Consider the following 20636-nt stretch of genomic DNA (forward strand, 5'->3'; position numbering starts at 1 on the left):
CACGCACGTGACAAAGAGATAGGAAACTAATAGAGTCGCGACTCACAAGCACATCCTGTGTGCAGGTGAGCCTCTACCTCCGCTCGCTCCCGCTTTAACCTTATGGGCGAAAAGTATAGAAAGCTTCCGCGAGGTGAGGCTCTCTGCTCCAAGGGGCCGGATTTCCGTGTTCCTCCGGAAGTCTCTCCGGGTGCGCGCGTGTCTCTCTCTACTTTTCGGCCGTTGAAACTCTACGGGCGCAGGCTGCGGACGTGCGCCAGGCGTCGTCTTGCCGGCCGGACCTTCTTCCCGCGTGGGCGAGCCGCGTCCTCCCTCCGCCGCGCCCTGCCTGGCTTGCTCACTTTCCGGCGCAGGGGCGATGGAGTTGGCGAACGGAATAGAGCTGCGAGAGCGGCGCCTGGCGGAGCGGGAGCCGGGGCTGGCGGGGGCCGCAGGGGCCGCGCCCCGCGGGCCGCCCCTCTCGGGGACGTCCTACTGGCTGGACTTGTGGCTCATGGCCGCCTTCAACCTGGCGCTCTTTATCTTCGTCTACCTGCTGCCGTGACGGTAAGAAAAAGGAGACCCTCCCCTCCCCAAAAACCCTGCATTTCGCATCAAAACTTTTCCTCCAAGAGGCTCGAGGCGACTTGCGTCTCCCCGCTGCCCTCCAACGTATCCTCAACAACAGCCCTGCGAGGTAGGCTAGGCTGGCCCGAGGGCGAGGTGGGGATTCGAACTCGGGTCCTCCCTCGTCGAAGGCTTCCTTCTACGCCAAATGGCGCGAGGGTCCTTTTTCTAGGGCTCTTCCTCAGGCTGGAGGTTAAAACAAAGAGAAGGGGAGCTTGATGCTTAAAGCCAAAGCTTTCCAGTGTAGGAGGAGCGTAGGAGGAGACAGCAAGCTCCTTGGTCGGGTTCTGCTAGCCTAGCAAGGGAGGAAATACTTACCTGTGACAAAAGAGGGAGACAGATGTCCAAGGGGGGGGATTAGGGGTGAGCTCGTGTTTTTAAGTTCCTTCTCCAAAATGCCACCCGGCCGTGGCAATAAGGGTTGTAAGAGTTACCTGAGTGAGAGGCAGCTTGCCTGTGGTTGAACCCCTGTTTCAGTTGGGAATTATTGGCATGCATCAAATAGCTTTAAAACTCTTTTGGTTGCTACAGTCTTTAGGCAAGAATTTGAACTCTTAGAAAATAAGAAATCTTTGCGGTGCTGCTACCTTTTACAGCCATACCTCATGTTGCATTTGCTACAGGTTGGGCGTTTTCAGTTTGCGTCCCGCAGCAGCCCGGAAGTAACGGAACTGGTTACTTCTGGGTTTCACTGCTCAAAATGACGTCATGCGCAGAAGCGGCGAATCGCGACCCACGCAGACGCAGGTTGCATTCTGCTCATGTCTCCAGAGACAATGGAGTGTGCCTCCGGACGGTGAAGTTGAACCTCTGCATTAGCAGCACCAAAGTGACCTTCCCAGGGTGCAAGCCTAGGAGGTGGGCTGTATGGAGGTCCTGGGCTGCCCAGATGGCAAGACTCATTGATCTCATTGATATGATCCAAAGGAAAGCAGAGCAACATGTTTGGCTCCAGCTTGGCTGCAGTAATTGCTGGGAGGAGGCGTACAAGGCGCCATCCAACTGCTTTAAGGGACTCCACTCTGCATTTGAGTAGGTTTACTTCCTCATTTGAGTAGGTTTTCTTCTCTCCAAGATCTCCTGCAAGGCAACAGAAGTTTAGGATGGGTTTTTCTTCTTTTGAAGTTGAGCCCATCTCTTCCTTACCTCCCTCTACAGCTCCTGCCAAAACCACTTTCTAGTTCAGGGGTCAGCAACCTTTTTCAGCCGTCCCTCAAACCATGTGGTGGGCTGGACTATATTTTGAAGAAAAAATGAACGAATTCCTATACCCCACAAATAACCCAGAGATGCATTTTAAATAAAAGGACATATTCTACTCATGTAAAAACACACTTATTCCTGGACCGTCTGCGGGCCAGATTGAGAAGGCGATTGGGCGGCATCCACCCCCCCCCCCGGTCTTAGGTTGCCTACCCCTGTTATAGTTTAAGCAGCCAGTTGAAGCCCCAGGTGTGGCCACTGTTGCATACTGAAAGCTTCTAGGTTCCACACGTGAGAGCTGAGTGCAATGTGGGGATCAAAGGTGGACATACTACCGCTGAAGGAGTACCACCAGCGGCACTACCCCTCCCCGAACACCCCATACACCCCACCTTTATACGCAGAGTAAAAAATCAAGATATTAGTTTATTCTAATAGCCCTTTACCAGAACAATATAAAGCAAAGCATTAAAACAGTCGGAAACAAATTACACTCACAACTAGAATGGGGCCTAAATTGCAACTTAACCATTCCTTTGGTGTGTATGTATAAAAGGTTTAAAAAGTGGGAGAGGGGGAGTTGAAAATATGTAAAATGCTGGTTAGGACCATAAGATTCACACATTTTGGCCAATTACAGCTCAAGAGAATTCAAAATGACTGGATAAGATCCATAATATTTTGCTTAAAAAATTTTGGGAGCATCATTGAAAAGATGTGGGAAAAGTCTTACCCTTTAGATTTTGCTTAAAAATAGAAGTGTTCATAGAGGTGTCATCTGTCTTCTACGTGTTATTCACCAAAATTTTATGAATATAGGAAAGTTATTAACCACTAGTGGGGAGTGCCCAGGAATTTTCAGAATTCAGAAAATATTGAGATTTTTAAATGGATAGTGTCATTTGTGAATTTTGCTCCGTCATGCTGAAGATCAGGTGAAATAATGCTGAAGTCACATTTTGGTCAGCCTCCTTGACTCAAAATGGAACCTGGCATCCAGACGTTTGTGAGGGCCCCCTCCCCCATTTGGGTGGCTCTCATGCCAGCCTTAGGGACGATACCTCAATAGCCAGCCAAACCCACAGAAAACAAATCGTTTCCCAAAATACATAGCAGATGATGGTTGTTGGTAATGAATAACTTTCACTATTCTAAGGCAGCCCACTCATCTATCTAACTAGGTGACAGCAAGCAACTCCCCAGGGTTTTATGCAGGAGTCTTTTTCCAGCCCTATCTGGAGATACCAAGGATTGAACCTAGAACCTTCTTCAAGTAGAGCATGTCCTTTACCACTGAACTCCCTGTTAGTTTCTGTTTTGCCACTGAGCAGTTGCGTGGAGTCACAGGACTCTTGTTTACATTCCTGGGATTCCATACTATTGGAAGTCTCACAGGAGAGGAGACGGGATGTGACGTTAGTGGTTTCCTGTTTCCTTTGTTCAGTTGCTCTCTGCTTTCATGTCTGCGTAGCTTAGAAATACAACTTAGAAATACAACTCTTTGCAATGTAGCCATAAATCTCATCACTTTCGCATGCTGCTGGAAACTCTGCTTAATGGAATGTGCCTGAGGCCTCATCTAAGGCTCGGGTCATTAATTATTCGTCGGAGGCGATTCTGAAGGCTCGGCCGGAGGAAAATGAGGCTTTATCAGCTTGGCCGAGTGGAAATTCCGATTATAAGGCAGCCCACTTGTCTATCTAACTAGGTGACAGCAAGCAACTCTCCAGGGTTTTATGCAAGAGTCTTTTTCCAGCCTTATCTGGCGATACCAAGGATTGAAGCTGGAACCTTCTTCAAGTAGAGCATGTCCTTTACCACCAAACTCTCTCCCCCCCCCGTTTTTTTACAGTTGTGTAAAAAGAAAAAAGAAAGAAAGTCCAAAGTCTGTACTACTCAAACGTTCTCACAAGGTGAGAAAGCAGCTTGGCAAATGCAACATTTTTGATGTGAAATAAAAGTGAAGAGGGGGAAAGAAAGAAAGATAACTCAAATCCAAAGTGGGTACTTTTTATTATTCCAGTGTGTTGCTATCATGCCTGCATCGACAAATCCAAAAAACATAAAAGTTGAAGTGCAAAGTTTTCTCAAACATTTTAACTGTTCGTAAAACCTAGTTATTATCTTCCTCAAGGACAGCTTAGTTGTTGCAATACAAATGTAGAGGCCAAATATTGTTTCTATTGCATCGGTTGGACATGGTTGTCTGGCATGCTGTCAGTTGGACTGGGCTCAACATCAAGGTGGGAGGTGATACCCAACTTTGTCCAGCATCACATAAGTATCGTCCTATAATTGATGCTGCTGTGGTGTCCATCAGTGGATGCCAAAGGTGTAAGAATAGGCTGAAAGCACGCACGGCCATTTAGAGAGACATTACTATGGTTGGAGGAGTTTCACATGTGTTCTATTAAGTACCGCAGTCAAACATTTTACTGATGCTGAGATTAGATTGGATCTGGAGCTTTTGCAATAAATGTAATAATGGCATACTGACAATGCAACAGAGCCGACTTGGTAAGTGATTTTGCTGATTGTGGCAAATGTACAGGCTTGCCCAGAATTTCATGTAATGTTTTCAGGATCTGGAGAAACGACTTACTACGGAACTCTTACAATGTCTTGAAGTTGTTGTTTTTTAATATGTCACCTGTGGTTTTGAGAACACAGAGGTAGTCAAAACATGTGCAGCAGAATTGTATCAACTGCCACCTTGCCAAAACTAACTTCAGCAGTTTATTAATGTGCTAATTACCAAACAGGAGTTTGGTTATTAGCACATTAATTAACAGGAGTGCCTGGCGTGCTCTGGTCCATGGGGTCACGAAGAGTCGGACACGATTAAACAACAATTGCCAAACCTGGGCTTGGAAAAATTGCTTGTTCCCATTTGTGCACGTTCACAGCAGTGTTAAGAAACCCCACAGGCACCAGTCACATTATGTGATTAGCACAGATCCAATTGTGCCCACATGGAAATCTCTGGATGCCAAGTTGGCAACTGACATCTCTATCTAGCTGGCTCCTGTACTTTTCTTAAGCAGACAAACAGAGCAGCTCATTTATTGCCTGTATATCATACCTTGTTCTCCAAGGAGTACATGGTTCACCCCTTTTAATCCCTACAGCAACCTGTGAGGTATGGTTAAGGCAGGCATGGCGAAACTTGGCCTTCCAGCTGTTTGGGGACTACAACTCCCATCATCCCTGACCACTGGTCCTGTTAGTTAGGGATGATGGGAGTTGTAGTCCCAAAACAGCTGGAGGGCCAAGTTTCGCCATGCCTGGGTTAAGATGCTGTGACTGGCTCAAGGTCACCCAGTGAGCTTCATGACTGAGCTTTGATATGAACTTTGAACTGCCAGGTCCTAGACCAACACTCTAACCACTATACCACACCAGATTCCTGGAGTACAGTACTTCAGTTATTGGACCCCTATATAAATTTATTAGGTAAATGAATATGGGGAAAGCAGAATGTCACTTAGAGAAGGATCTGAAGTATTTTCCTTGAAGCTTCAATTTGCTTTCTTCTGCATTGTTTTATTTGATGTTTTAATGTGTTGCATTGGGATTTGTTCTTTAAAATCTAAAGTGGTATAGAAATGAAATGAATAATAAGAATTTTCAGGGGGTGGAAATGCCACCTAAACACCCCATTGTGCAGACCATAAACTAGGTTTAAGGAGCTGTTTGGCATTCGCTTATACAGTGGTACCTTGGGTTAAGTACTTAATTCGTTCTGGAGGTCTGTACTTAACCTGAAACTGTTCTTAACCTGAAGTACCACTTTAGCTAATGGGGCCTCCCTCTGCTGCCGCGCCGCCGGAGCACGATTTCTGTTCTCATCCTGAAGCAAAGTTCTTAAGAGCCAGTGTGGTGTAGTGGTTAAGAGCGGTAGACTCCTAATCTGGGGAACCGGGTTCGCGTCTCCGCTCCTCCACATGCAGCTGCTGGGTGACCTTGGGCCAGTCACACTTCCTTGAAGTCTCTCAGCCCCACTCACCCCACAGAGTGTTTGTTGTGGGGGAGGAAGGGAAAGGAGAATGTTAGCCGCTTTGAGACTCCTTAAAGGGAGTGAAAGGCGGGATATCAAATCCAAACTCTTCTTTTTCTTCTTAACCCGAGGTACTATTTCTGGGTTAGCGGAGTCTGTAACCTGAAACGTATGTAACCCGAGGTAGCACTGTATACCTGAGTTTCTAACACTAATTCAGTCTTGATGGTTATGGATGGAAAACAATACAGTTGTACCTTGGAAGTCGAACGGAATCGGTTTCGGAAGTCCGTTCGACTTCCATAACTTCCAGAAACCTAAGAACCGATTTAAGGGGTGTGCATGGTGAGAAAATCTTTATGCTGGTTGAACTTTCACCTTAGTGCTACATGGACTGCAACCTGTGGTGGGTGTGGGTGTTTTTTGTGTGGTTAAAAATGCTTTTATGTCCTGCTGGCAGGCTTCGCAGAGGCATCTGCTTAGCTACAGTGGGAAACAGGGTTCTGGCCTGCTTAGGTCTTTGGTCTGGACCATTGGGTCTGCTTACATATTCAGTTTGTAGCGGGCATACTGACATACTATGTCCTAACTTCAGTTTCCTTCATCCAGCAGGACAACCTGATTCCATGGTAGAAAAGCTATTGTTGCCATTCCTCCAGCAGCATGTCTGTTCGGAACAAAGACGTTTGGGAAACTGTTACAGACTGTTCTCTCGAGAAGTGATGCCTGCGACAACTGCATTTGAACTGTTAGCACTCTTTGTTGAGCCTGCCAGACGTGTGGTTTGACCTTCTACTTTTCAACCTGAAATGGATGGAAGTTGTGCCTTATGACAAATGTTACGCTGCTGTTGATGCACTTAAAGGTTTTCCACTATATTAAAATGGTTCATTTTATCTATGCATTCACACTTTAAAGAGTAATTTGGAATAGATTGGAAGGCAGATATAACTGTTGATGTGCAGAAGAGTTTAAAAGTCTGTTCTGCAGATGGTTAAGGGTAAGCGGATATCCCTTTTATTGGGCATTATGGCCAATTCTAACAGCCAAACTGAATTAGATAGGACAGCTGTGTTTGTCCTTTGCAGTGACTGGCCTGTGTGGGTTCAGAGTTTCACTACAGAACATATGCATGCCTGAAGGTAAGCACAGTGCCTTCCTAGCCTCTTATCACACACTGGGCAGTTTCTCTTTAAAAACACTTTGTTCTCAGCGTTGCCTAAGAGCTGCCACATGGAAGAGGGAACAATCTTTCTCCTGCTCTGGAGGGTAGGTCTCGAACCAATGGCTTCAAGTCACGAGAAACGAGATTCCGGCTGAACATTCAGAAAAACTTTCTGACAGTAAGAGCAGTGGAACAGACTCCCACAAGAGGTGGTGGTGGTGGACTCTGCTTCATTAGAGGTTTTAAAACAGAGGTTGGATGGCCATCTGTCATGGATACATTAGCTGAGATTCCTGCATTACGGGGGGGTTGGACTAGATGACCCTTGGGTCCCCTCCCAACTCCTAAGATTCCATGATTCTATGCTATGAAAGGAGTGGTTGAGAAGAAGGAAAAAACCATTCAAAAATGGAGGGGTGGGCAGGGAATGAAGGTGTGTCTCCCTTGCCATACAATATGAACAGGGTATGAACTAACATTGCTGCCACCAATGTGGGCCCCAGTATCACTGTGCATGGTAGTTACAGTATATGCTTATACAGTCAAATCCATTATGAAAGTCCGTTTGGCTTCCAAAAATAGTTCACAAACCAGAACAGTCACTTCCAAGTTTGCAGTTTTCGGGAGCCAAAATGTTTGGGAACTAAGCTATTCCAAAACCAAGGTACGACTGTATGTATTGAAAATCTGAAACTAGAGCACATAAGAAAGTTGGTATTTAAAAGGTCAATCACTTTTATGCTAGTCTGGTTATAGCCCCACAGCTCTTGTTCCACTTAAGTGTGTACAGAGCTGCAGCCTTAACAAAGAGGAGACAACACTAAATGAGTTTGGACTTAATCCTGAACTTGACCCGTGTCAAATATGTTTCACATCAAGGAATTCATTTCATTTCAGCCTTTGTACAGCACAGGCAGCTGCACCCTTCCAGATTTTGTTAAATTCCCAATTCCCAGCAGCAGCTGGAGGACCACAGGTTAGCCACCTGTTTACAGGAACACAAGTCTCACAAAACCCTGCAAGGTTAATTCTTAGATGCAATGAAAAATGCAACAGAGCAGAAGGAAGTCACGAAAACAGATTTTCTACCAGCTAGCTTGCTCATTTGACACAAAGGTTAACAATCCCAGTGTGAGAAGTCTTTCAGTGGTAAGCAACATTATATCCCTTTTCTTGAAAATAACATTTATCAACAGTAAAACACAAACCTCGCTAGGAACAAACACACATACAAGTGAAGTAGATAAACACTCTGTAGGGTAACTCCATTTTTATCTGACAGTTGAATGGGCAGAAAAATGCAATTTTGGATTAAAATTTTCTAGACAATGAAAATATTTTTACAAGACATGTTAAATGCATTTAACATTACAAAAGTCATACAAATCTATAATCTGAAGGGAACAATTATAAAAATAGGCACCCTGGAGAAGTCAAAAATCAATGTATGCACATTTGCTAGCAAATATTCATCTACTAAGAGTGCACGGTCAGTTAAAATTGACCATCTGTTATGACAGAAGCATTATCTGGTAGCCACAGATCTGTACAAAAGTTTGTCTACAAAGACTGAAAACGAAGAAACATCTAAGTTTCTTTAAAGGACATGTACACTTCAGAAAGTATGACGCAACTCAACTTTCTTACAAACAGAATACATTTGTTGACTGTGCCCACAAGCACATTAGAAACAAATCTACAAATTAACATTTCTCGTTTGTAAAATGACACTTTGCTATGCACATTTTTAAAATGTAGTAACGCTCTTACAGTAGGTCATTCACATTTGTTAGTCTTTACATAAATACTGCAAATTCAAATACATTTCAGTAAGAGCTTTCAACTGTACACTTAAGATTCCAGTACTTGTCACAATGCCACTTCTGCCCATAAAGGCTTTACAACAACATCGCATGTTATTTGTCTATAAGGAATGAGAGAGAAAAGTTTATTTACTTATTTTAAAAACCCTCAAGTACTGTATTAGAAACAGGAACTTTACACGACTGCTTTTAGATGAAATTCCTTCTGTCCTAAATGAAGGGAAAAGGTTTGGTTTCACTTGCAGTTCTAAGTGTTGTAAGTTTGTGTTATATGTACAAGCTTGCAGCAGCACTACTGATAGAAGCAGCAAAGGAGGCAAGAAGATGTAGAGCAACTGTTGAAGGATATTTGGTCTGGTGCATACATGCTGGTAAGCAACAAATCTTAGGTTATGTTTATGGTTAAGACACTTAACGTAAACATAAGAGGTCTGTTCAGACATTACATGGCCTCCAAATCTAGACTAGGCATGACCGAAGATCCCAGATTCAAATGTGAAATCTCACGATGCAGACATTACTTTATGCCAACAATGATGAAACATGCAAGTCCTCAAACAAAGCAATGTCTTGAATAGACCCAAAGTCTTGGGCAGCTATGCTATGATTGTCACAATTTGGTTAAAAGCACAAACATATTCTGGATTTAATCCAAGTACAGTGCAAGCATTGTGGAGTGTTTGAAAAATATATTAACTATTACTATGATTAAAGCTAAAAGGCATTTACATTTTCTCTCCCAACAATCATCTTGAAGGCCTTATTTATTCAAAACACTTATAAAAAGTGAATTAAAGGGTTTTATCCAGTAAAGTTGTCCTGTCCATGCAAGGACTTATGTTTAAGCATCTTGAGACAGTTGAGGAACCCCCAGAACATATTTAGGGGGCAGCTGAGAGAGGGAGGGGAAGCTCCATAATACAAGTGGAAGTCCTTTCACAAACAGGATCATTTTGCAGGATGCAACCCACAGTCTTTTGCCATAACATTTCCCCTCTTCAAAGATCTGACTGATTCCATGATAGCTCCTGAGGAATATTTTGTTTTGTGCCCCTGCTTGTAGTTTTAAATAAAATGTTTGGAAAGCCAAACAGTATTTTCCATACATGCAGAGATATATAAATAATGTTTTCCAGAGCAAGTTTCAATATAAAAATATATTTATACAATTCATGATATGAAAATCTTTCCTGCAGCACAAAGACAGTCCCAACCAACCCCTAGTACATCCAACTGCTATGCAGAATTTGCAATATTTAAAGTAGGCTGTGTGGAACACCAGCTATTGCTATTTGAAATTCTAGCTACTATTTTATATATTAAAATAAACTCAAAGTCACTTATTAAGGCATCATTTCAAATACTAAACATCTGATGGACTGACTTTGTTACAAGATATCCAGGGCAACAGAAATAATTGACTCAAGGAACTCAACATACTTTCTGCACAATTTTTCAGATTATATGTACCATTCTGTGCATAGTTCTGATATCAGGATAGCCTCCAGCATTTGTAAGATTGCAGTCTAAACTAAATTAGTTTTAAAGTGAGCCTACAACAGCAAGAAAAACCTACAACAGCAAAAAAACATCTTACCAATGTGGCAAGGCGACAGTAGTATTAGAACTACTGTAACTTTTTAGTTAACAGTACCTGAATATATAGGGAAAGTCAAGACAACACTCCCATTAAATGCACTTTTCACAATCTTGCAAGGGGTTCCAGGTAAGATTCTTAGGTCGGGCCAGTACTTTATAAAGCATCTTCAAAAATACTTATTCTCTGTTTGCTCAGAACTCCTTAACAAGGGTCTGTCTCCATAGAAAAGCTCACCTCCTTACACTGATAACCACCTATAGACAAGGTGCCACATACGGCGTGCAAAGGTTCTTATCCTGGAAATGATCAATCTACAGGCAGGTAGCTAAATATTGATAGCACAAAGGTATGTAGGCCTGGGGGGAAAGGTCAGATGCAGCATGCAACCCATATATTGGCTACCCCTGAACTATCGAAATTCCCTTGGTTTATGTTCACTAAGGACAGACCAGTGGCGGAGCTTCATGCTCCGGCACCGGGGGGCGGAAAGCAGGCGGGGGCGGGGTGTGCCACCCGTAGGGGTGTGGCACCCAGCACGGGTGGGGGGGCAGCCACAATGGCACCACACCGGGATCGTGCTGCGCTCTCCCTGCACACTTCTTCCTCCATCAGTAGTACAGAATCAATATGCCATATTGAGGTAGTACAGTTCCCAAAGGTCTATCACTTCAGTTTTAACATGAGCTGGTCTGAAAGTGCCTCCATGGGAAAAGAAACTTCCCATACAAACACACAAATCATTCCTTACTGTGAAAACTTTACATAACCAGGGAGCAAAATATTCCAATTGAAACCCAAAGTGACACAAACCCCTAGGAGACTGTACTTGTTACTGCATGTATCCTTTGGCGAAGTTTGTAAGTATGAACACCAAATAAATAATACAACACTGTAACCATAATTCATTAAGCCAGAACAGTAACCGTCATGGGATGGCCTTCCCTACCCACAACCCACCATTCCAAAACCATGAAAGGCTATTCTACATTAGAGATCTTGAACAATTATGCATAAGCATTTCCTGCCTGGAGAAGGGCCTTGGCTCAGTGATATGGTGCCTTGCAAGACAAAATTAATTCGTTCTGCGAGTTTTTTCGTCTTGCGAATTTTTCGTCTTGTGAAGCAATGCACCATGCGTATTAACGGTTTTAAGAAAAAGGAAACAAACTTGCAAGACGTTTTCATCTTGCGAAGCAAGCCCATAGGGAAATTCGTCTTGCGAAGCAACTCAAAAAACGAAAAACTCTTTCGTCTTGCGAGGTACCACTGTACATGCTTTGCATGCAAAAGGTCCCAGGTTCAATCCCCAAGTAGGGCTGGGAGAAATTCCTGCCTAAAGCCATGGTGAGCCCCTGACAGTCAGTGCAGACACTACTGAGCTAGATGGACCAATGATCTGACTTGGTATAAGGCAGTATCCTATCTTTCTATGACTGATAAAATGGTGGTTGGTGATTAAAAGATGCATGATTTACATTATGTAATATAAAGAAAGTGCCCTGAAATAGAGATGAGTAACTAATATTAAACACTTGTGAGATCGGAACCCGAAGGAGGTATTTCATAATGATTTCTACTAGTTAGTCCAAGTCATATTAAAAAGGTGCAGCATTCATTAGTTGCAAAAAGCAAACTATTCCTATTTATCAAATGAATGCCAGTTTAAAGGGCATTTCTTGTAGATTCTAATTTTAAAAGTGTAACAATGCTGGCTGAATAATTCTGCATTAGCCTATAATGAGTGCAAATCTTGTTAAAGCACAAAAGTAACAGGTCCAAAAGTATTTGTATCTCTCTTAAACACGCATGCATGTGCAAAACCATCATTCAATAGCTGTAACTTCTAAATGAAGTATAAGTGAGGTACAGAAACCTAAACATTGCAACATGTTGGGGCGCCAAGCATTTATGCTCAATGGTTGCATATTCTACCTATTGCAATATATATTTCCAATGCTGGGTTTATGTCTCTGATCAGTTGTAGGATAATTTGATTCGGAATTACTGTGGTATGAAGTGTTCATCTGTATTCCACTTGGTGGCAAAGGTGTCTCTTTGTTTAACACGCCAGTGTCTGCAAAATACAGCTTGGGTCTCTGGTGGTATTTCATCCTGTATGTATCAGTCATACAGTTGTCAACTGAAAAGTAAGTAGTAAGAGATACAATATCATTGGCATTTGCATCCAGGGAGCTAGCACCTTGTCCTGTGAGGCAAGCTCCAATAGGATTATTGGATACAGCCTGCAGATCGTTTACTGATAAACTTGATGGAAAATTCATCTTGGAAGACTCATTTCTGTGAAATGATTTAAGTCTTTCTTCATGTGTAAATGGACTTGCTTCAGGTACAGTCTTTGAAGTTACTCTTGCAACATGCCTTTCAACACTGGAAGGATTTGTGCCCGGTACTTCTGTTGGTTTTAAATCCACAGCAGATTCATATTCTAATCCATGCAAACCATTGAGAGCATATTTCTTTGGTGGTAAAGGAGGAGGAAGATTTTGGTAAATCGCTTCTTGTGTGTCATCATCAGTCCTACTACTATACAAATGAAGTTTACGTTCAGCAGGTGCCGCAGATTCAGTATAGGAAGGTTTGGATATATTCTGTTGTAAGAAAAATGCAAGAGCTGGCCTAGGTCTAACTGTCCTTGTATGAGGCAACTGCAAATGGGAAGAGAAAGACTCACTGTTCTGAACCTTTTCAGACATGGTTAAGTTCTCGCCGTTGTAAGAAGCTGAATTATCAGCACTGTGTACTGCTATGTTTGTTTCATCAAGTATCTCTTCAGTGGGCCACTGTGCAGAGCTTTGCTCACTAAGTGCATTGTTCTTCATTTCTCTCTCAGAGTGATCTTTTAAAGCGGTCTGTAGTGTTAACGAAGGAAAAAGCTTCTTATTGCCATCAGGTATGTCAGTCCTAGAAAACAAAGCATTAAAGAATGAAAACCACTGAACACTTAAAACTGCAACCCAATTGTAGTTGAAGTCAACAAAAGAAGTTTCATGTTATTTCAATTATTCTGGTTGAGCTGCATATTTTGAAGGTTAGGCTAAGCCAGTTTCAACACTACCCAGCATTCAGAATGGACTGCTGATTAAGAGGCAGGACTATATAGATGTCAGTATGGTTGATTATTCATGGCTGAGTCATTAGGGCAGAGTGTGTATTTAAGAAACCCTATCCCAATTCAGCCCTCTTTCTTATCAAACATATGAAAAATTGTCACAACACACTACATCTCAGGAGAATACTGTAGAGAAAGGGAAAATCTTGCCCTACACTACTGATGGTGAGTGGCCTGATCCTCCCCAACAGGGAAGCTGTGGAGAGCACAGTATTTTGCATTATATGGTCTTCACACCACCACATCATGACCACAGACATTTTGCTAATTTTCAAATAATTCAACATCCAGTTGTTTTTCAGGATCTCGGGGAAAAAGGTAAACTATTTTTATTGCACTGTTTTCTATGCATCTGAAGTGACCAACACCAGTTAACAGCTACAGGTATCACATGAAGATAACAGAATTCAAGTTAAAACACAGAAATAAAAAGGATTAACAAAACACCTTCTTCAAATGCTCATCAGAACAATGCTGATTTTACCTGGCATCACATTCCAAACCCTGGGAATCACAAAGCTTTATCTGGGTTGCCACCTACTACATCTTATAGCAGACACACAGAGCAAAGCTTAAACTAATTACCATGGCATATTAGTAGATTGGCATAAGAAAAGGAGAGAGATCTTAAAGGCAGTTCCACATAGTACCCTTTACACTAATTTAACTTACACATTTACAAAAGAACAATGGTGCAAGATTGTCTTTAAGATTTTCAAACAGGGATGGGTATTCCAGTTGTTGTTGGACTGGAATTATTATCATCTCTGACTTTTGGTCATGACATCTGAAGGAGCGACAGGGCCCCTTAAAACAATCTTGCATTGTTCTTTATGCTCTGAAATCTCAAAAATGTAATTTCAAGGCAATGTTCAGGGATTAGTCTAAGCCTTCAACAACTGGCCAAAATAACTAACAAACCTGAAAACCCAGTAGTTGTTATACAATGGCTGTGTTGGCACCACAGTGCTAAGCCATCCTGTGTACACAGTCCAAGTACTCCCACTTCACCTCCTTTCAGATGTGTGGGTAAACAAACCATGACAACTAGGTTAGTGGGATGTCCAAATCCCGGACTGTGGTTTGTTTTGCCTTAACAAACCATGACTGCAAGGTCAACAAGCCATGGTTTAGGCTGACATAATAATAATATAATAATAATAAATTTTATTTATATCCCGCCCTCCCCAGCCGAAGCTGGGCTCAGGGCGGCTAACAGCAATCAAATAATCAAACAGTAAAATAGTTACACAATCTAAAAATATTTCATTATAAAAATTAATTAAATCAAATTGATGGCAACCAATTAAGCAAAATTCTGTGCAGGTTGCCAGAGGAGGGAGTCAGGCTGCGCCCTGACCAAAGGCCTGGCAGAACAACTCATAGTGATTGTGAGGGGTGAAGTGAAGTCAGAGTGCTTGGACTGTGTATACAAGCATGTAGCTCATGCACAGTATGACTTACCAAAGCACATTTTATGATTTGGTGTTACATGAGAACACTGCCAGTTTGTAGAAATGAGGATCTTGGATATCAGCAAAAATTCTTTTAAAAATATGAAAGTTCTAAATGAAAATTTAAAACATTTTTTACAAAATAATAAACTTGTTTTTTCTACAATAGCTGCTTTAGACTACATAATTGCATAGTTAAAGGTTACCTTTGCATATGCAGATGAGATGTTGAAGGTAGGTTATGAGATCTAGAGTTCATATGAGTATTAACCTGGTCTTTCTTCAAGGCTGCAAAACAGTGTTGTTGTTTACCTTAAGCACATTATGATTATTATTTTTTAATATGCACAGGAAATATCAGCAATACCAGTAACGAGAAAAAATCTTGTGAACTTAACATCCCACTCTTGAAATCCCATGGTAAACGTAAATAAAGCATGAGGCATGCCTAGGATTCTTTTTAAGTACAAGGAGAATCAGCCAAATGTAATACCTTAATGCCACCCTTCTCCCGTAATGCCTGAAAAGGACGGCAGTCTAATATTTCAGCTGGAGATATTAAAGCAGGAGCTTGCAGTTGACATCAATGCATAAAAATTCTATCATCTGTAACTGGACATCTGCCCTTGGATATTGGTGCACTGTATACTTTCAGGCAGCATGCCAACACAACATGATTTGAATATGTTTTATAGAAGTACATAATTTTCTTGCTGATCATTTGCTTTTTTCTGCTTTTTAACCATTGTTTTTATTTTGAGCATTAGCTACCCTCAGGACAAGGTTTGGTTTGAAGGTGTGGGATACAAATACTTTTATAAATAAATCTGCAATGCACTTAGGAATTTACAAGAAATAAAACTTATCAATAGAATATAGAAGCCATACTGACAACCTTATTTTAAGATTTGATGTATTCACAAGTAAGTTATCAGAGAGAGGCATGTTACCAGTTTGTTTGTTTTTTTTTTGTCAGTCAAGCATAATGCTGTACTGGTACCAAAGATAGATACACCTGAACAAATTATTAAGGTGCCAAATACAATTAAGTCATCCTGAAGCATCATGTTTTGAAAACATTTTCTGCATAGATTTCCATGTGAATATATTTAAGCTTCCAATAATGTACTACTGACAAATTAGCTACAAACATAAATGGTTAAGTTGTCCATGCAAAATCTTTTGAGGTTTCAGAGTTACTTTACTAGATTGCTCTTTGTTACCATGCAGTTGCATGTACTGTTCGTAAGATGGCAGCAAATGCTTACAAGAGAGGACTCCTATATAATATCACTATGGCAAGTGTTCAATCAAAGCTGCTCACTGACACCCAGAGGCTTGTGCCTTCAGAATTCCAGCTAATTTAAAAATAGATGTGTTATTTTTCTCTTATGCTGACATGAAGATCCATGCATGGTTAAAACCAGAGACAGTCCAGTAGGAATTTTGGCTCTAGGTTCTAGTCAAACTAAATATGGCAGATGTTAGGCTTGCATAGCAGAGGTTTCACCATTATCAATGAAGCACAAATAGTTTAACAGTAATAGAAGGAATTCTGACTTTTGTAATTATAGAACTTATTTAGAGAACTGTTATATATCAGGAACACTTTTAAAGCTTTCTTGGACTGTGTCAAATAAGCTGCCTCTCCATCAAAGTAGTGAGCTCTCTTTTCAGAAAACAGTTCAGAATACAAATGACTAAGGTGGACAGTGATATAACAAATTAGGGAGCAACAAAGCGCAATGTGATGAGATAGAAACTTAATTTTTTAGTGTTAGATAAATTTGTTTTATAAACTTAGAAACCCTTAAGAGTTGAATACACTTATACTGAGAACAACTGAGTTCTTACCATCTGAAGAGTTTTTGTTCTGCTGGGAGGTAGACTGCAAGATACACCCAGAATATCTGATTAACTGGTCACTGTGAAAAAAGATTAAGTAAAAACCATAAGATTCAGATTCTGGCAAGATTTCACTAAACCTAAAGTACCAAACAATATTTCACAGAAATAGTTACTGATATTTACAACATCAGAAGTTGAAAATTCAAAATGGAACTTCACTGTACAAGACAACTTATTTGGAAATATATTTTAATCCAAATTTCTCCCTCTCTCCCACCCTCCAATCTTGCAAGAGATTATATTTTGTCACACAATTTGTCCACCTTTCAACAGCATACGAACAGCCAATGCAGAAGCACCATTATAATGTGCCTGACCAAGCAGAAGTTATATTGGAAAAGGCAAGGAGAGAACTTTACAAGGTCACAGACTTCTTATTCTGCATACATACCCTTCTGCCATATTCTGCCTCAGCTTTAATGGAAAAATAAACCTATTTTTGCTTGTGCATCTTTCAAGCATTTGCCAGCACAAGTAGCTCAATCAATGTCAAATATGAATTACTACAAATACAATGCAGTAAGGACAGATGAGTTCTCATTCTCACAAATGTAGATAACAATATCTGTGCTGAATAGCAGCTTAATGAAACTGTACTCAAACACTCAATTCCCTTTCCATCCTTCAAATCTCCAAGGCAGACCCAAGGTTTGAGTAGCAGTCCAAAGCTTTGAGTTGCTTCAGAGAAGCTCTGTTTTGTCTCAGACAATGTCCAAATCACTCCAAAGCAGTCTGCTTTGGTTATGGATTCAGGCTTCATCCAAATTGGATCCACACTCCTAATTACACATACTTTCACAAGACAACTTTCATGTTTATTACCTGCAGGAAACAGATTCCTTAACTGTGGTAGTATCTACTGGGCTGGTTCCTTCAATGAGAGGTGAATCCAGATTAGCAGATGCATTGCTTATATGATCACTGCTTTCATAACCAGATTCAGTCCTTTGTATCTGCCAACTATCAGTATGAGTTTTCCTCTCTGTAAATCCTACACTTTTTTCTGCATTTCCTTTCCCTTCTGAATCCAATGAACTCCGGCTCCCTTTCTGTTTTGCTTCATCTTCATAGATAGTCATCAAACCTTTTTGGCTTCGAGTTTCTTTTGGCCAGTTGTTTGAACTCTGCTCCTTTTCATGTTTAGGTTTATTGCTTGCATTTAATTTGGGCTTTGAACTGTGTTCTTTTTTCTCAGATTCACTGAAAATGCTATCAACATTTAGTGTCTCTCGCATTGGCTTCCAACCTCTGCTTCGACTTTTGCTGCTACTGATGCTTCCCTTGTCTTTGGAGTCTTGGCTACTGTCTGTATCATAACCAGTGGTGCCGTCAGTCTTTACACGGCTCATCTTCTCTCCATCAGAAAAGCCATCTGTTTTGTTTGAGCCCAATACTTGTGCAGTGGGTCTGATTTGGTTATGTACTTTTTCATGTCTGTAAGGTCCTTTTCCCTGACTGCCATACACACGTTCATTAGAATGCTGCTTAAATCCATTCCCAGAAGGTGGCGATCCTGGCTTAAAATTGGTGCGGACCTCTCCAGATAGATCTATGGGGGGAAACACCACAACATCACATTTTAAATATTCTATCATATTAAAGCAACCTCTTTTAAGCTTTAAGGGCAATTTATTATTCTTGTTAATACAATCAAATTTCAGAGCAAACAATAAATAGCACTTTTAAGACAGGGGATTCTTTAATCATAGTAGGTGAAAGTTAGTCATTGGAAGCGCTCTCCTCGAAGTAGGTTCTATTACCTCTCTGTTTTCCAGATTCTCTCTTTGATCCTCTCTCAGTGTCTTTTCGTAGGGAGGATGAGAAGCTTTTCATCTCGGCTACCTTCTGAGCACACTCTCTGGAAAGATCCTTTGCCTTTTCCCTATGTTCATTATGCCCTAATTTAGCTGAAAAAATAGATAAGAATATGCATTAAAGGTTCACAGTCATAAAAAACAACCAAAAGGCCAAATAGTTCACCCCCTGCCATGAAACAAAACCATCTATCTTGGAGCCACCAGACCAATATGGAAGATTTCAGCATGCTACCAGCAGACCAGACAAGCACTAGAAGTATAAATAGCTGTAGATGCTGCATATATGTAAGCCAAAACATTCTATGGGGAGGCCCTAATGGTCAGAACTTTCAAAACAGCCAAAATGATATATCTTAAATAATGTAATGTTACATTACTGTTCAGTTCAAATGTGTTACCCACTAAAACTATTACACATTCAATTCAACAATACCAGTGCATAATAAGCACTGTAAGTTAACATTACTATAATGTTTAAGATATCGGGACGTGGGTGGCGCTGTGGGTAAAACCTCAGCGCCTAGGACTTGCTGATCGCATGGTTGGCAGTTCGAATCCCCGCGGCGGGGTGCGCTCCCGTCGTTCGGTCCCAGCGCCTGCCGCCCTAGCAGTTCAAAAGCACCTCCGGGTGCAAGTAGATAAATAGGGACCGCTTACCAGCGGGAAGGTAAACGGCATTCCGTGTGCTGCGCTGGCTCGCCAGATGCAGCTTGTCACGCTGGCCACATGACCCGGAAGTGTCTGCGGACAGCGCTGGCTCCCGGCCTATAGAGTGAGATGAGCGCACAACCCTAGAGTCTGGCAAGACTGGCCCGTACGGGCAGGGGTACCTTTACCTTTAATGTTTAAGATATATACCTGATCCTCTGACACCACCAGACTGAACATGGTTTCGACTAAAATTTGAGTCATCTGGCTGATATTTTTTAGTGCTCTTCTGAGTAACTGATTCTCCAAACCCATTCTCTTTCGGACGATCTGACTTAGAAAAAGTAGACTTTTCAAATCCTAGGGAAAGGAATGTTAAACAATGTTAATATATTTGAGGCTAAAAAACCCCACAATCATCTCTAGCACTAGAAGTAAGGCCTAAGCTCTGTATGTGTCATCAAGCATGCGTTTAAGTGAGCATACGTAAACCTGACTGCCTTTTCTCACTGGAGTACCACACAGGTTTTCTGCTGAAAATCACCTTCTACCTGATGCTATTTGCTCCTGACAATGCTGTTTATGGTAAGCAACACTTTCAGTCAGAAATTGTTCCCATGAGGGAACAATTTTCAACAACGCCCACCCCTCAGGCAGCATGGTTCCCTGGTCTGATTTGGAGGTATATTCTGGATCACACCATGCACCTGCTTTCTCTTCAAATGAAAAGCAGTCAGATTAAATGGCAGTTTGTTGAAATATGTCATTAATGTCACTGGTAGTTAAGCCCTTACTTTTCTTACCAGACTTGTTTGAAGTCCATGTAGTACAGTGGAAAAAAATGCCAGCGTAAATGTGGTAACATTCAAACAGTTCTATAGCTAGATGCTGAATGCAGAAAACCAAAAAACCCTACAATACTAATTGAACTCCCCACATTGAAAAACTAAAACACCTAATATTCAAACTATATTTCCAAAGGGCCTCCTTCCTATGCTACCTGGCTCCAACAGAAACACTACAACTGTTCTAAGCCCATTCCTCCTTAATATGGGAGGTAGGTCCATTATATTGCCTCAGCTGAAACATTAATAGTACCCAGACCCTTCAATCTCCCACTGCCCCCACACCCACTGCCCCCAGCTTCCCTGACACATTATGAACTTATCTAACTACTTTCACCACATATATACTAATTTCCATGATGTTTCCCACTCTGAGATTGTATCATGAGAACCATCAAGTAGTCAGTTTCACTGCACAGCAACTGACATTAAACGTAGAT

The 20636-nt window shown here is 41.5% G+C and overlaps 1 protein-coding gene and 1 long non-coding RNA gene across 2 annotated transcripts in view; one reads left to right on the top strand and one right to left on the bottom strand.

Annotated features, from left to right (window-relative positions):
- The first annotated feature begins 280 nt into the window (after positions 1-280).
- LOC308594775 lies at positions 281-6702 on the top strand. Its single transcript, XR_014011594.1, has 2 exons — positions 281-546; positions 6416-6702. It is a non-coding gene; the product is annotated as an uncharacterized lncRNA (long non-coding RNA).
- A 1509-nt stretch (positions 6703-8211) lies between these two features.
- Positions 8212-20636, bottom strand: part of USP53 (ubiquitin specific peptidase 53) — a 30471-nt gene continuing 18046 nt past the window's right edge. The window contains exons 11-17 of the mRNA XM_081208058.1: positions 19562-19711; positions 18647-18793; positions 17709-18435; positions 16833-16903; positions 15185-15266; positions 11667-13316; positions 8212-11452 (exon numbers count right to left, since the gene is read on the bottom strand). Of these exons, the coding sequence (XP_081064184.1) occupies positions 12323-13316; positions 15185-15266; positions 16833-16903; positions 17709-18435; positions 18647-18793; positions 19562-19711 (2171 nt within the window). The 3' untranslated portion in view covers positions 8212-11452; positions 11667-12322. The remainder of the gene's footprint in view (positions 11453-11666; positions 13317-15184; positions 15267-16832; positions 16904-17708; positions 18436-18646; positions 18794-19561; positions 19712-20636) is intronic.

Source organism: Podarcis bocagei (genome assembly GCF_964188305.1).
Source record: "Podarcis bocagei genome assembly, chromosome: 9".
NCBI lineage: Eukaryota > Metazoa > Chordata > Lepidosauria > Squamata > Lacertidae > Podarcis > Podarcis bocagei.